The sequence below is a fragment of the Cariama cristata genome, unplaced genomic scaffold (assembly GCF_000690535.1).
Source record: "Cariama cristata isolate BGI_N322 unplaced genomic scaffold, ASM69053v1 scaffold45485, whole genome shotgun sequence".
NCBI classification, from domain to species: Eukaryota; Metazoa; Chordata; class Aves; order Cariamiformes; family Cariamidae; genus Cariama; species Cariama cristata.
This window is the reverse complement of record NW_009618950.1, coordinates 2,435-19,344: the sequence shown is the minus strand read 5'-3', so window position 1 is coordinate 19,344 and position 16,910 is coordinate 2,435. Positions and strand designations below refer to the sequence as shown.

Here is a 16,910-nt window from a genome sequence, read left to right as displayed (position 1 = left end):
GGAGCAACAGGTGCACACTTACTCCTCAGAATTATGGTCATTCAAGACAAAGTCAAAATCTGAGGACAACGGCAGTCGTATGACAAATACAAACAGCCCACCCAACCTCTGTCCACTTGCATTAAAGCTGTGAGATTAGCAATACCAAGCATCCTGCTAGTTTGACCAAGTATCTTCCAGATACATGTATGTAAGATGTGTATTTAAAAATCTTTCAAACTGTTTCCATAGTGTCATAGCAACAGCCTAGCTACACTTCAAACAGAACTTGATGATCCAGACCTTCAGCAGTTAACTTACACTTTACCTTTGTACACTTTTGGTGTTTGTTCAGTTTTTTTTTTGTTTTATTTTTTCTGAGACTGCTAACAAAGTGGTTGCTTCATTCATGGTTTCTTAACTAAAACTCACTAACAAGGGAGGCTCAAAAAAATTCCTATTCCAAATGCCACTGAACTTCTGTACTTTTTTAAACTGAAATTCAGAGCACACAGCATCATGACTAGAACAAAAATCTTTTAAGCAAAAGCTCTGGGTTCTTTTCACTGCCTTTATTATCTGTCACTTCATTCTAAAGAGAAGCAGTAAATCTGAAGAGCATTTGTCATATTTTATTATAAATGGTCATCAATACAGAACCAAAGTCATCTTTATAAATATCTACGAAAAGCACAAATGCAGGTTAAAATAACATTCTCTAGCATGAGCAGAGGGCTTATGGCTTTCAGTGTTTACTTTCTGTGAGCCTGTTCTTAGGGAAGAAATAATTTTAAAAGGCTTTTTTTTTTTTTTAAAGTATGCTTTTTTAGTGGTTTTGTTTGTAACATTCACTGTGAAAACAAAGCTCTGTTGATTTATCAAAGAGAAAATCAGAAATGGTGACACATGACCTTTTTGTCCAGTAAATCTGGAATAATCCCATCGTATTGTGATTTTAATGCTAATTTAACTGAAAATGGAAACTAGTCCAAGGCATTTCAAAGCTCCCAAATCTTTCATACTTTTTTGGCATATTGCCTGTCCACCTCAGAGTCAGCATGAGGACTGAGCAAGTCATAAAGATTTCGTTCCTGTCCACACTGGACAGTTGGTCTCCCCCAGAGTCCAGGTCAAAGCACACCACAGTCTTGCAGCTGTTGAGAGGATTTCATACCTTGCTAGCTCCCCCCTTTCCTGTAATCCTAAATCACGCAAACACACCATCTCATACACAGCCCCAGCTGTTGCTATTCTTCATGATCAAGAAATTAATTCAGGACTGCCAGTAGAGGCTTTAGCAAGCCTCTAAGCATATCACTTCAGATGTGACCATTATAGACAAATGCTGTTGTGTAACATGATAGTTATGTGTCGCCTCAGTCAGCATGTAAGAGGCTATGTTCTCTTTCTGCTTTAAGAGAACAGAACAATGCCTGTTTGATGTGTGTGCGCGTGCATGCATGCATGCATGCATGCTGGAGTGGAGGGGTAGAATGAAGGAGAGGCAATATTGCCCTAGTGGCTGAGTACTCTAGGTTATTATGTGCTAAACAGAATTTTTCTTGTCCATCTGCTATTTCTTTTGTACTATGCTCAACAGAGAAGTGGAATTGAAGGTGCTATCTTCTGGAGTTTTACTTGCATTTTAAGAGGGAACACCTTTGTGGCAGAGTTACCTGTCACTGCATAGAACTGCGTTCCCAGCCTAAAAGAGATAGGAGCAGCAAATTAGCTTCCTGTGATCTTTAAACACAAGAATATTAAAAATCCAACCTACTACTAGCACCAAAATGACAGCATTTGCCTTTATATTTTCTTGTCTTTTTCAAACGTATTTCTGTATTACTGACATGCTGATGTGATCAACACTTTGGGGCGCTGCTCAGCAACACTCAGTCAGCCTTCCACGTGTTTGAATGTAAGCAAAGGGATAGTAAAAAGCAAAAAATAACACTGTGTTCCATTTGCAAAAAGTCACTCTTCCCATTAGCATACTGTACTTGACGCTTCTGGCTGGAGAGGCATTGATAGTTTTATTCAAAGCGTCGTAGATGATTGTATAGAGACTGGACATAGGTGAAGACACACATGGGATCTGGCTTGTGACCCATCACCATCATGTCGTCCACTTCTATCAGACGATCGCAGTGAGCCATTTTCCTGTAGTAATAAAATAGATACAGCAAATCAAGAGTTAAATCTAAGGCCTGTAACTACTTCCAAGATTCATTTGCTGCTCTGATTTGAGCATCACTGAGGCATTTAAGAAATCCTGATGTTTATCAGCAGCACTTCATTTCACCATGAAATGGTCAGGCTCAGGTTGGAGATTGTTATTTTTGTGAGCATGGAATATTCCTCTTCTTTCCCTCTCTTCTTTTATACTGGGATCTTATCCAAAGCCCTGTAAGGTTTGGGGTTTTTTTTTTTCCCCACTGACTGCCATTCACATCCCTGATATCTGTAGCATGTAGCCCAATCTCACATTCCTCTGCCCAAGCCTCAGTAATCAGGGTTATGCAAGTTTGCAAATCATGAGTTTTTCTGGTTATTATATAGGAAGCTCCAAAAGAATGGGAAAGCACAAGAAGAGATGAGATGTGCTAATGAAGGCCCATATGGCTGTGGATTGTTTGATCTCCACCATCCCCATATCTTAAAGGTGCGAGTGACTTGGACAACAATCTCAGATGATTAGGTTGGAGAGCAGAAACCGACTGAGATCTGGACCTGCAGGAAGGAATAGATCTGGTGAAGCTGGATGAAAAATCACAAGGACAGGAAGCAATTTGATCGTACTGGGGTGAACAGCAATAAGAGAGAAGAACCTTTTCTTGCACTAGAAGAGAACAGTTAGTTTAAAAGGCGATCACAGCTACGAAGCGGTCATTTCTGTAGATACCTCTTACCTAATGTTTCTTACCGTTGTGTGCATGCTGTCTTCTGTTCTCCCCTATACTTACTGTTACACATAAACCAAGACAGAAAAACACTGCAACTTTCTCCTTTGAGAGTTGTAGATAGTTTTACTTTAGAGATCAACCACCTAAAAGTGTCGTAGAATCTCTTTCAACTCACTGACAAGCAACAAATTTTTTTACATATACTGTAATAAGGAGAGCCAACATTATGCTAAGAATTTTCAAAGCTTTTCTCTGGAATGGCAAATGGCAAATCCAGTTCTGTAAGTTATTGTTTAATTTAAAAAAAAAAAAAAGTGCTCTGAAAGAACCCCAGAGTGTCAGTGTGCTGGTACCAGTGTTGGAAGCTGTATCAGAAGCTGAATGGAACTTTAGCCATGTATTCCCACATCCTGTTAGTATTTGGAAAGAGCGTACCAAAGCCAGCTGCATACCACACAGGGTGTTCTTACTGTTACACAAGTCAAACAAAACAGCAAGTAAGAATCATGTTGATACTGGCTCAAAAAAGTTACAATTTCTAGGTGACAAGTTTGCACTCATAATGCCTTTAACAAACAAGTTATCAGTTAATTGCCTGCTATACTGCATCAAAAAGGATCAGGACAGTGTGACTGAGGGCATTAGCCCTGTCCACCTTACAATAACGCAGTTAACCAGGTTGAGCTCTTGAGAAGCTCTCAGCCTTGATCTAACTCAACCGACACGGAATTCAACGTCCATTCTTGTTCAACCAAAGCAATGTACAGACAGATGTGAACCCTCCCACAAGACCTATTTCCAAAAGTTAGTCTGCTTGCTCCCTGATGTTCAGGGGGTCACAGTTTTTTCAGTGGGGCTGGATGGATATATTAACATGCCTCAAATTCAAATCAGGTATCAAGGCGGTGGGATTGGCTAAGAAACTACAAGTTGTATGTCCAGTTCCTATGGACTATTAGTAAACATTGGATGCCTTCTGCTCTATGAATTCAAATTTCTTTTTTATGATTGATATTGGAAAGTTCATTAAGAATCATTCATCACTTCAATAGCAAAGTTTAAAACAAACAAACAAAAAACAAACCCAAAAAACAAACACAGAGAGAAGTAGGGTTTTTTTCCTCTTCTGTCCAAGCATAACTCATGAAGCTGATTTCTCAAGTTTAGTGTGTCAGTGCTAAGGCTAGTGAGAATCACAGAGATGAGAAAGCAGAATTCAAGTACTGCCTGAACACTGTGAAAGATCTGAACATAGCACTCCAGTGAATTACCCTGTGCCTGGTAAAACCACCTCTGATTTTAGACTGCTGAGTCTCCTGTTCTATGCATTCTCTATGCAGAGCTTTATTATCTTTTTTGGCATGACGTGTAAGCTAGTGATACAGGATCTACAAGAAGAATGATTCAACTCTTCACTGCTGCCCAGCTGCATTAGACTTGAACTGGAAGCACTTCACAGAGATCTAACGTGATACTCACTCAGCCGTGGTGAAGGCCAGCTCAAAGTTCTGCTTGCGATTAGCTGGGTCAAGCTTATTATAATCAAAAGCTTCAGGAAAGAAAGAATGCACAAGAGCACAGAATGCCATCCCATCATTCCAGCTTGAGGAGAAGTTCTGGAGATCAATGTGCTGTCATGATGAAAAAAACCACACATGTTAATGCAGCACAGGGGAACAGGGAAGCACAGCTGCTTTTGCTCACTGCAGTTTTCTGTCCTTCTCTCCCATTATCCAAAGCAACAGAGCACAGGCTTTATGTTTTTCTTCCCCTCTTTATATATCCGTTACATTATTTGTATTCTGAGAAAAAACAGCACGCTCAGGAATGAAAGTCTTTTGCCTGAAATGCCCAGATGCAAAGCAGACACACAGTCAAGGTCCCTGATCCAAAGCCCACTGAAAATACTGGGAAGAATCTTGTCAATGTCAGTGAGCTCTGGAGCAGGCCCAATGCACCAGCTCAGTATCTGTGGAAACTAAGGACACTGCTTATCCTGTGAAATATTTATAATTGAAGAATGGCTCGTTTTGTGGCTGTGATGAAGACACACTAGATAAAGACTTAGCTTGCTTTGCTTTTCTGTAAGGCCCAATTCAATGCCTGTTTACATAGAGATAGGAAGAATTAGCCTAATGCAAAACCTGATTCTTAGAACAAATGCTTACTGTTACTTTCAACTGCCACAGTGAAGAGAAATGTATCTGGGCTCTTGTCTCATGCTGCTTTCCCATCATATAAAACTCAAGCCCCAGCTTTTCTGGTAAGCAACTAACAGTAATTTTCACTAGTTCTGCTTACATATGCTGTAATTTAGAGTTCAGCAATAATAAAGCACATTTTACAATAACATTGAAAAACATATTACACAAAAAAAACCTAGGAAAAAATTCTTTTCTCCTGGAAATTGCTTTGGCAATTGCAGTTTAAGGCCAGGTAAAATTACTAAAGTCTAAACTGCTGAATTCTTTTAGCTACACTGATGTTATCTCACATAAACTAGCTCACTAACACCCAGTGATTCAACCTCAACCATTTACTACAAATTCACTTGTCTAATACCAGTAGAGTACTTGGGTCTGCTGTGTAGCAAAAGGGCCACAGTCTCCATCTACTGGCAAAATGTTATTCAGATCTTGCCATATATCATGACAATGCAAAAATCACAGCCTGCAACTAAGAAAAAAAAGTGTGAATGTATACTGAAGTCTATATCCATAAGCACAAAAACATAGGTTTTCAGACAAACACTAATGCATTGCTTTGACAGATATACAGAATCTCACTCATGCAATCACTGACTGTCTTGAAGCGCTGTCCATGCAAACCATGACATTTGCGTTACCCACACAAAACTTGATGACTTTGAGGAAGTTAACTCATTGTCTAGCACGTTTTACGTTCACTTTTTGAGTACGCTTTTTTGGCAAATTCTCCTGAAAAAGAGAGCGCTGAAAGTGCTAGCATGTCTTCACCTTGTATCCTATGGTTTTTGAGCGACACCAGTCTAACAAAATTTGTTTAATGCTGCTAGCGCTGGCAACCGCAAAACTCTGCGACCTCTTCAGCTTAGCTCTGGATTCTCCTTTTCCTCTGGAAAATTAACAGAGACGAGATTAAATTACATTCCAGAAAAACTTAAACCTACTTGTCACCAACATCTATGCAACCTTGCCCAGGTCAGCCCCTGTGCAGGTGATATTTGAGAAACACGTTGCTGAAACTTCATCTTGTTGGTCCTGCAGGAAAAACTAATTTTCATTTCACTAAAGCCAGGATTCCAAGCCCTCTTCTATTTAAATCATATTCCCATCACGGTGCATAAAGAACAGTCCATGCTTTTGGTCCTTAATGAATAGCAACAGAAAATTACTATATTCCCAGTGTCATATAATGATGGAGAAGGCAGCTTTCACAGCACTCTTTGCTGATAAAAAGCACCTGCTTCTTCAGCTGAACAATTCCAAAGCCAGAGGAATCTGTAGCTGTGAATTTCCACGGCTCAGTCCATGAAGCTATACATGACCTAATATTGTCCCTTAGCTCGAAATCCTACATTGAGAGTCAGCCCACCCAGCTGTCCTCCACTGGTAATAATTGACAAATTAGTTTTCCATTAACAAACCCATTAACCCATTCTGGAGAAAAGGGTGTGACGTACTTTCCACTATTGTGTTCAAATTTCTCGAAAAGTGCTTTCCTGGCCTGCGTTCCTGTAATCCGTGGGAGCGTCTGAGACCGCACCAGTTCTCGCCTCCTTTCAACTTGGCGATGTACAGCGGGAGGAGAGGAATGAGAGCTGGGGGTCACATCACAGTAACTGGCACTGGCACTGGAGAAACATAACATGAAAAGTATGTGGTTAAACTAAAAAGTAACTCTCTGCAGTGCCAGGAATCAGCATAATGATCCAACTGTTGCCTACTCTAAACCTCCTAAACCAGATGTTTCAAGAGGACTTGAATGAGTCAAAAGCATTTTAAGTAGGAGTCAAAGTTTTATTGACAGACAACAGCACTTAAGTATAGAAGAGTCTAGCACTTTTACAAATGAGACATAGCTGGACAAGTCACAAGTGCTTTGTAGCGCTGATTAGAACAACAATTAAATGCCTTTAAGGGAAAAAAAAAAAGAAAAAAAAAGTTTTTGGCCACACAGAAGCACTAAATCCCTTTCATTTCCAACTTTGAGGTTCCTGGAGGGTAAGTCACATTTTAAGAACTGAACTTGAAGAGTAATTCAGGAAGTACTTTTGAAATTTTTACTTGTAGTACACAGAATCCTGAGCTCATGTTAGTGTTGTTTCACTGACTGCACGCTGGTAATTTGATCAAGAAATACAGGATTATATTCTAATTGGTGTTTTTTTGAGCCATAAACCACTTCATCAGCATTAATGAAGTAAGCTACACGTCACATTTGGACACGTTTGCCATGACAGAGATGGGGAAACTGAGGCAAAGAGCAATGACACCAGTGTCACACATTAATTTCTGGTACAGATGGAGGTCAGATCTGACAGCAAGTTCTCTAGGGTGCTCAGTGTGTCATGATTCAAATACCAAAGTGCTGATGTTGGAACTAAGAAGAAATGTAATGACAAATTTGGGATAATTTTCAAGGCAGATGCAAGCCCAACTTAGGAGATTTAAATTGGCTGCCCTCCCATTTTTCTTGATGGATATTTTGCATGCTGAGGATGCCTGGATATGCCAGTAGTAATTGTGATACCATGTAATCCTATACTAAGCAACTGCGACTCCAAGTTAATCAAGAATGTGTAGTAGTCCTCAGTCCTCAGCAAGGCATTTATCTACAAACTAAACTCTAGGTTAGCCAAACTAAAGACATTTGATGGCAGTGATACGTTGGTTTCCAAAAATAATCCCAAAGTACAAATTTCAACACAGCTGAGTATTTCTAAAGTGTTTTCAAAGGGCCTGACAACTTGCTCCTCCTAACAAAAATCCACTGCTGGTACTGAGAGTTTTACTGACTAACACTGTAACAATGCTGAAATTCACAATTAGGTCTGTTTTAAACTACTCTACAAAAGATTTTTATCCTTTCCCACCTCTATTCCACTTAGCCCTCAGGAAAGCTCACAACCTTTAACAGGCTTAAAATACAGCACCTGGAACTCAACTGTTCTCCAAGCCAGCAGAACACCTGTCCCTTGAGACTATACTGACCACAAAGGCCTAACAAAACGTCAAGAAAAATGTGTACCTTTCACCAGTTTTGGTTCCACTACTCGTTCCATAGCTCACAGTTGAGACAGACTTAGTGACAGAAGTGGTATTCTCTGTATAAAAGCAGGAAAACCAAGATCCATCAGAGACCAGAAACTTCTTTTATCTCCTTTCCTCATACATTTTCAAACCATTTCCTGGTAGATAGCCATGCATTGATTTTTACTCATCACAGTGAAAAGCTGCAGGCCTCTGTCTAACTTCCAGTATGAGTTAACAAGCTATGGACAGATTTTTCCCCAGGGGTTCAATCCCTCTGCAAAATTGCTGCACTGCAGCGAGGATGGTGTAAACATACCAGAAAGGGCTGTGAGAGGATGCCTTTGATACAACTGCATTGGGAAGGCTGGATCATTTCAGGCCCTTGTGCAGACCTCAGAGGAGAGCACACTGCCATGGACATTTCAGTGAAAAGAAGAACCGGTGCTACAGTTCAGCTTGCAACAGTCATTCTGGCAGACATAAGGAGTCCTGGGAAGTCTGCCATGATTGAGAGCATAATTTAAATTAACTAATTTCCACCAGGAAATGTTTTAGTTTGTAAAGTAGAACAGACTCCAAAGGTGGCTTAAAACCAACTTTGCATCTTTCTCCCCCCACCCCTGAGGTTCTACCTTTTATGCTTTGCCCTTAGAGCCCAGCTCTGGAGTCCAGCTGTGCTCTGTAAATGCAGAAAGAGAGTGGCTTGCCCAGTTTTAGCACGCTAAAGCCAAAACTTGTTGCAGAAGCCAGTAACTCATTTACTGAAAATTCCTTCTATACACAAAGAAGAAAGACTGGCATCTCAGAAGCAATGCAACCTGATCATTGTCCACATCACTCTCTGAAAAAGCTGAACTCTTCCCACTGCTTACAGAAGGAATCCCGACCAACTACACTTCTCATGTAAAACACCTTGGTAAGTGCCAGTATACTGATGCGACAAATTTGGGACCACAAACAATTGCCAGATATTTGTGCAAATCTCAGAGGTTTTAAGCTGACCAGGAGTGCGATCCCTATTCTGGATAAGCTACATCCTTGCTAAACTGACACTTGAGACCACTGTGAAATGCCAGTACGTTGTGTAGATAGTAACAGCTTGGTGACATCAATCAGAAGTACTTTTGGATAGAGCTCAACTCACCTGTTTTGACCGAAATAAAAAATTCTTAAGGCTTTTTGTCCTTTGACACATTCATTTATGCAGACTACTTACTGCTATTCTGCTCAAAGGAATTTGCTTCAACATCCACAGGGTGGGCCCACCACCTTCCAACTGCCATTACCTTGCGTTCAGTCACAGTTTTCAGTTGGTCAGCTGAAATCTTCACCACTCAAACTGTCTGTTCTGCTACACTTTTCTGGCACCTATTGTTTTCACTGCACGGATTGCCTAACAGTACACATGTACACCACTGTGCAAATAAAGTTAAGTATCCCTCGCTTTGAACTGACTGAGAATCTGATACAGCCGAACATGTTTCGATGCTACCTGAGAAACGGAATCTGCACACAGTCTTGTTAGCAATTTTAATATTACCATGTACCTGCTAATCGGAACTACATGCTCAGATATGAATCCCCAGACACAGAGCATGGAATCCATCTCAATTTGTGTTGCATAAGAAACACTCACCTCCAGTGGCAGATGAACCCATCGTTCTCACTGTACTTGAATTCCAGGCCTTCACTGGAACAGCAGAAAAAAAGGCAAAGGAAGGCTTTGTTATATTCTAAGCTTTAATAAGATAAATGTTGAAAAAATAATCTGCAAATAATCTCTATGTCTTGCTGGTAATTCCATCTGGTCTCTCTCTGTAATTTCTGACCCACATTCTGATCTGTAAGTGTCACTGTCAATAAATGTCTATGAAATTCAGCTAAAAGATGAATGACTTCAATATGAATGAAATGAGATTTTTTTTAAAACTCAGTTTAGATATAAGTAAGATTCAGCAATCACTCTAATTTGCGTATATGTGTAGTCTGCTGTTGGTCATTCCTCCCTCCAAATGACTGTTGAACCCATTGGCCAAATATCTGCCTAACTTCTCCAGGGGCTTCAGGTCTCAAAGCACTAAAAAATCCTGCAAATTTCATTAAAATAGCTGGCCACATTGAAGAGACACTTATTCAGTAACCGCTAGAAGACATGCTGCACCGTGAACTCAACTATTCAGCCAGCAAAAATTCTCAGCAGATGTGATGTTATAGCCTAAGACTCCACCTAGGACCCACAATATTGGAAATCAGAGTGTCCCACCATGGGATACACAGCCATAGAAAGTAGGTTTCATGATCACCACTAGGTCACAGGACAATCCCCATAGCACCAGTTTCCTGAAGTAAAGAAATGCCACACAGCTTCAGCAAACAAATTATTCTTGTCTCTCTTACCTGACTGGTTGGAAGTTTTCACTGCCATGACATTTTTGCTCTTGCTGTGTCCCAGCAGGCCAGCAGACACATTAGTTGTTCCTGTTGAACAAATGGTCTCTCCTGAAAACCTCTCTGATATCCTGGTTACTGCAGTAACGGGAAGGTGGGGCATCTGTAAGGTGACTGCAGGTGCATGGGCTTCAGGGGAAGAATCTGACATGTGAAAAGAGGTCAGTTCATGGGAGACTTTTGCCTGACCTAGTGATTAAAAAGAAAAGGAGAGAGGAAGTAAATTTATTTGCAGATTTGTAACAGTTACAAACCAATTTCCATGCAACAACTTTATTTTACAAGTCATTGGAATTATTCCACCTAGTCTGCCCTGTGGGACATTATACCACTTACAACATGCTGCAGAAACAACCCTAGTGTAAGTGATCCTTGCAGCAACCATACCTGTCCTACATGAATGTCAGCAAGAACAACTTATTTAGATCATTAATCTACCAGCATCTGGTACGCTCCTCCTCTTCCTCTGTGCAGCCCCTGCCCCCAAGCTCCTGCTGTGTGTTAGGAGTCAGCATTCTTCTTCTTTTCATGGTTTTATGAAATGCTGTGTGCCTCAGTTTTCTCTAAAATGGAGACAGTAAGTCCCTCCTCCACTGAAGGATGATGGAAGTGGACAGGTAATGTGCAACACGTTTTGGGATGCAAGGCTGCAATGGCACCAGAACAGCAGGTCTCATTATCACTAGTGCCCCAAGATACTGTTGACAGTAATAGTCTCTAATTTATGAAACACCATAGTGCATGGTTAACAATAAAGTTAAAGTTTAAAAGTTAAACTCCTAATTAGGAAATAAAGTTAAATGGTATCACTGCCACAGCACAATATCCATGCTGAAACCACAGCAGATTCTAATGCTTCCAACATGTGAGAGCTCTCTCTGACTGCCAGGATCAGGTATTTTACAAGTAGTGCTACTTCATTTCAGGCCCTGTTCCTACCTGATGAAGACTGATGCCCATTTTCAATGATGGAAGAACTAAAAACTCTTCTAAACTCAGGTTTGTGGTGGTCATCCAGGTCTACACTCTGTCAGAACAGACAACAGACATGACAGCTAAATTTCAAACAGCAGCAGAATATCCAGAAACACCTGCCAAGAACAGGTCTTCCTTGTGTTAGTGACCACGATACAAGAAGGGAACAATTATCTAACCCCAAGAACCAAACCTGCAAACTGAGCACTAGTAATGCAGGACTTGTATCAGTCTTCACACACTTGACCTCACAGACCCCATGCACCTATGAGGCGTCTTCCACTTTAGTTAGATAAAGGTATCACCATCCACTGTTAAGGTGATAAACAGAAGACTCTGCATAATAGTGGAGAGATTGATTGAGAATGCATAAAACACTTAATGCTCTGCAGTTTTTTTCTGTTTGATGCAGAAAAAAAATTACATTTTGATAACACATTGTAAAAGCATTTCATAAAGTAACTATGATCCTAGAACTTTACAGCTGCATTATACTATGCAACTTCTGTAAGGATAGTTTTTTCTGGGAAAAGCACCAATTTTTCCCATAACGTTTGCCAATATAATTCCAGAAAAATCAGTCAAGAATTTTTTTTGGTGGGTTTGGTTTTTTTTTTGGTTGATTCATGTGTTTGCGTGCAAAAAATCACGAGGAACTATGTGATTTTTGGCTGCAGGAACTAAAGACGGAAGAAACTGCTTCACAGACACACCATTACTTCAGTTAAAAAAAGTAGCTTCCAAGAAGCAGCATATACAAGCAGTAGACTGAAATTCCCCAATACAAAGTTCATGAAAAAGTTTTAATCAATTCTAGACAGATATCTAACGACTAGATTGGCAAAAATCTTATAAATAAAGAAAAAATTCTGTAATGTGCCATTCTAAACATACTCCAAAACTTCTATAAACTCAATCCAAACAAGTTTTGTTTTGTTTTGTTTTTTAAAGACAGCCAGTCAAAAAGACTGAAGGCAGATACTGAAGAAGATTTTACACTGCAGGTAAGTATAGAAACAACAGAACACAACAGAAAAGGAAAAAGGCAGGGTGTATACATGCAATTACTTAATTTGCCTCTGCTTTTCATGCACAGGAAATACAGAACAAACTGGTGGTTTGATTTTACTTATTTATTCCATAGCTTCAACACAAACTATTAGAATAATTTATTTACAGGGTAGAAAAATATCTCTCATGTAAAATATAGAAACCATATGATGAATTCAAGGTAAATCAACAAAAATAGGTTCTTGGAACTTGTCTGCTGTTTACCATGCATCTGTTTGTCTGCTGTTTACCATGCATCTGTTTACACTCATCCAAACTTAAGAACACCAAACAACAACGTTAACACACCTTGAAGATTTTTTAAAAGCGTTTAATATTGTTAGATGCTGCAGAGTGCACAAACTGTTTTAATATCCATTACTTGAGATACTAGAACTTTTATTACCTCAGGTACAAATCCCAGTCAACTCCTGGTAACTATAGTCTGAGATCTTGCTAAGAAATTTTAAACTAGTATTAGATTACAGTAAGATAGCCTAAACACAATCTTGTCATGAGAGTATACAGTTGTGGGCTTACATTCTGATCCTCCTATGTATTTGTCAACCTCCAACTGATCTCAGTGGAACACAGATGTACACAGCAGAATTTGAGCTACACACCTATACTACTGAAATTGAAGAAAATCCTCCTGTTGACTTTAAGGTTGGGCCTTACATTCTCAGATCACAATCAGTATGCAGGCTTTTCAAGACTACAGCATAATTTGGAGAAACCATTAAAGTGTGGTAAAGCCCTATTAATCTGACTTCAAGATGAGGACCTACTGTCTTGTAAACAAATGTCTTACAAAGATCTATTACATTAAAACACAGAAAGGAACGGCAGCAAGACACTGACATACTGTGAGCTGTCTTTAAGGGTCAGCCTGGATGGTGTATTTAATTATATTGGATTGCATACTATTTTTTAACCTGGGTTCAGATTCTCACATCAATTTCTTCTATGCTAGGTGAGGAAAAGAGATAGGATCACCTGGACATGATTCTCAAACAAAACAACACAAAATTCAGAAGAAGACTGGAGACTTTCTGAAAATGTGGAAGACATACTCTAAGAAAGATGACTCTTAAAGGTTTCTCAGCCAGGAGCTTTCATTTAATTATCTTGCCTAGTTTCTAAGTCAATGATCTGCTGGGGGTTATATATGCACTTATGTGCTCTGCTAGATAAGAGCATAGAGGTTATATGAGGAGCCAAGACATTGCTTAGACTGTTTACCACTAAATTGCATAACAGTGGCTGCCTTTTTTTTTTTAAAAAAAAAAAACAAACCCAAACTAAACAGCCACCACCACTCAACCAACCATGCACAACACCACGTTTTAGCACAATGTTGCTTATAGCCCCGTTAACAAGACTAACAGATTTCCACTGATGCCCAATGAAGGCTTCAGGTGCACCTAAGATACCAGGGAGTTAGAATGTCCTTTCCATAACTAGGTTAGCCTGCCTTAAGATAACACTGCAAGTTCTACGAATCAAATCTGTAATGAAGTTCAGTATATCAATCCGAACAAGGAGAACTTTTGCGTAATTTTAATTTTCCTCTATCTGTCTTCTTTAAAAAGAAAGAAAGATAAACTAGATTGGGGAAGTTGGAATGTTCAGAACTTCTTGCTCTTTCCCAGCATCTAAAACTTTCTTACGAGGAAAAGCACTGCAGTTCAGCTATGTAGGCTCCACTGATTTTTGTGGGATCTCTCCCATTTAGAGGCTTCATTACAGACAGGTTTTCAGAAGAGTTCACATCCAACAAAGCTGCACTCTTTACAGTTGCTCAGCTTAGGCCCAAAAGGAGTGATGAGTTCCTCTGCACAGGTAGTCTGCAAACTTTTTCCACAACATATCACCAGAAGAACAACTTATTTAAAATAACATTTCTCTCTCCTGATAATCAAAAATATTTTTCATTTTTATACCATCTGCTATCACTACAGAGAATGCTTCCATACGCACACTGACTTACTGCCACTGAACCGGATCTGTGTCATTGTATCCAGATCTTTTAATTCGTGAAAATAAAAGTATTTTGAAACTTTTATATTTGTGAAGAAGGTACTATGCCTGAGTAAATTCAGTTATCACTAGCTGCCAGGATTAGCTTGAGAGAAGTACACCAAGTATTAATTATCCAAACCACATAGAATCAGGGGTTCAGAACTTTTATTGCTGTATTTAGTGTAATTGAGATCCTAGTCAACAATTACTGCCCATATCCAGAATGGAAATGTAGAGCACAGCTAATGCAGCTCCCTAGAATGTACCTGTGGCATACAGTTATAACTGTTTAGCGATTAGTGTCAGCCATTATGACCTGAATGTGTCGAATGCCTGTGTAGACTGTAAATATGAATCTGCTTTATAAGCTGGGGGGTGGAACAAAGCAGTCTAATGAGATGGTCATTGCAAAGATCATGTAGCATCCTACACACTCAAGTGGCTTCATAATGAGGTGACAGGTGCTGCATTAATTTATTTGATGCAAACCTGATTACCCCATTTTGGCTAACAGTGCTAGAGAAAAAACTGATACCAGGCTGGAAGACAGGGAAGGGGCCCCATGTGCTGACAAAACACTGGGAGGATCTGGGACCAGATTCTACTGTGCATTTAGTACTGTCAGGCTAAAGTGCTTTAACATCCACTTTATTTGCAGATGTCAAGCTTCTGACAGACCCACGTGTGTAACAATACTTATGCTGGCTACATAGATTCTAAATAGCAGAGGGATAGGTACCTGTATCCGTGCTTAACAATGAGAAGCACTCATTTGTATAACTGATGTAACAACAACGTGATGAGGAACTGGTAAAGCTGAAGAAAAGAAAGTTAACGCTAATGTTTTGCACGTCTTACTCAGGCTTGCTCTTAGAACTAATCCCTCTGTAGCTCAGAAGTCTCCATGTAATGCAGGGTGATAATACTTTCCATAGTTGTATGGCTGCTGGAATTCCTCCTTCACTGCAAAGAAGTTAGATCTCCGAGATCCACAACTGGAAGCTGCTATAAAACAGGCAAGTATCATAACCCAGTAGTGAAAATCCCATGCATTCAGAAAAAGTAAGCACCAGATAATGAGATTAGAAAGAAGAAAAATACGATTTTTATTTCCTCTCTGAGCCTCTAAGGTGCACATCTGTTATGTCATCAAGCTTTTGCCTGCAACAAAGTCAAACTGTAGAAGACTGACAGACAAATGAGATTCATCTCTCTCAAATGAGAGTTCTCAGTCATCCAAAGTCTTTCCTAAAAGCATCAATTATCGAAAGAGTCATGATAAAAAAATCACTGGATCTAGAAATGCTGTTTATCTGTGAGAGGTACCTCCCACTCTTTTTATACATGCCAGATGAAACTGATGCTTCACTTTGGTGAACAGCAAAACCACCACTGACTTCTGCAAGGCAAGATTTGACACTCTGTTCCTTGCATATAAAGACATCATTGATACATCAGAAATGGGGAATGATGAAATGTGTGAGGAAATGCAAACAAGGCTGCTGGATGCCAGCAAGAACTGCACCACATTTACCTCTTAATTCTTCTGCTGGAAAGCAATTATCCATCAGATAACACAAGTATTCTTTATCTGTAACTGACCCTGCAGCTTGAAGAAAAAGCCTTAAATGCCATAAGCATATCAGAAAGCTTTTGCACATGGAGTAATCACTGAAGAAAAACAGTAGAAGCACTTTTCATAGAACCTTTCTTGAAGCAAGGCTGAATAAAAACGGACAGCAGGGAACAATTCTACCTTGGCAGCTTCAGCAGGTGCCCACAGCTATGTTACAGTGAATTAAAACAAAACAAACAACAACAAAACAACCTAGATAAGGACCAAGGCAACCTTGGAATGCCACTATACCACAAGGTCACTTGCAGGAAGTGTTAGAGAATAATAAGGAGCAAATGGAACTACCAGACTTCCTTTATCAAATATAGGCATTGAGATGGTTTAGAATCATATTAGGTAATGCCAGGCGATGACTGGATCACTTAATCTCCCTGCCTGTATACCCTAGGTCATCATGTCTCATGCAGTTACTCCCAGGCTGCCTAACTGTTGGGTAATATTTGTTTAGATCAATGGGTAATATTTGTTTACATCTTCCCAGGTGGTCATAGCCAGCTATTTGTCTCTCTTTTGCTTTGACCACTGCAAGCAGGTTCTCTGCAGCAGTCTGCCCAACAGTCTGTCCATATTATACAGAAACTCTTCTGACAGTATAAAAACAGAACACCCTTAGAGTATTTTTAGTCCTTCCTGTTCACAAAAGCATCATGCTAAACCACAAAC

General features: G+C 39.7%; 1 protein-coding gene across 1 annotated transcript in view; it reads right to left on the bottom strand.

Moving 5' to 3' along the window:
* Positions 1 to 2,012: 2,012 nt before the first annotated feature.
* SMTNL2 (smoothelin-like 2) overlaps positions 2,013 to 16,910 on the bottom strand; it is a gene marked incomplete at its 5' end in the record, with an annotated part of 17,328 nt that continues 2,430 nt past the window's right edge. Inside the window, 7 exons of the mRNA XM_009701045.1 lie at positions 2,013 to 2,139; positions 4,362 to 4,513; positions 5,858 to 5,975; positions 6,544 to 6,714; positions 8,112 to 8,187; positions 10,514 to 10,753; positions 11,504 to 11,591. Coding sequence (XP_009699347.1) covers positions 2,013 to 2,139; positions 4,362 to 4,513; positions 5,858 to 5,975; positions 6,544 to 6,714; positions 8,112 to 8,187; positions 10,514 to 10,753; positions 11,504 to 11,591 — 972 coding nt within the window. The remainder of the gene's footprint in view (positions 2,140 to 4,361; positions 4,514 to 5,857; positions 5,976 to 6,543; positions 6,715 to 8,111; positions 8,188 to 10,513; positions 10,754 to 11,503; positions 11,592 to 16,910) is intronic.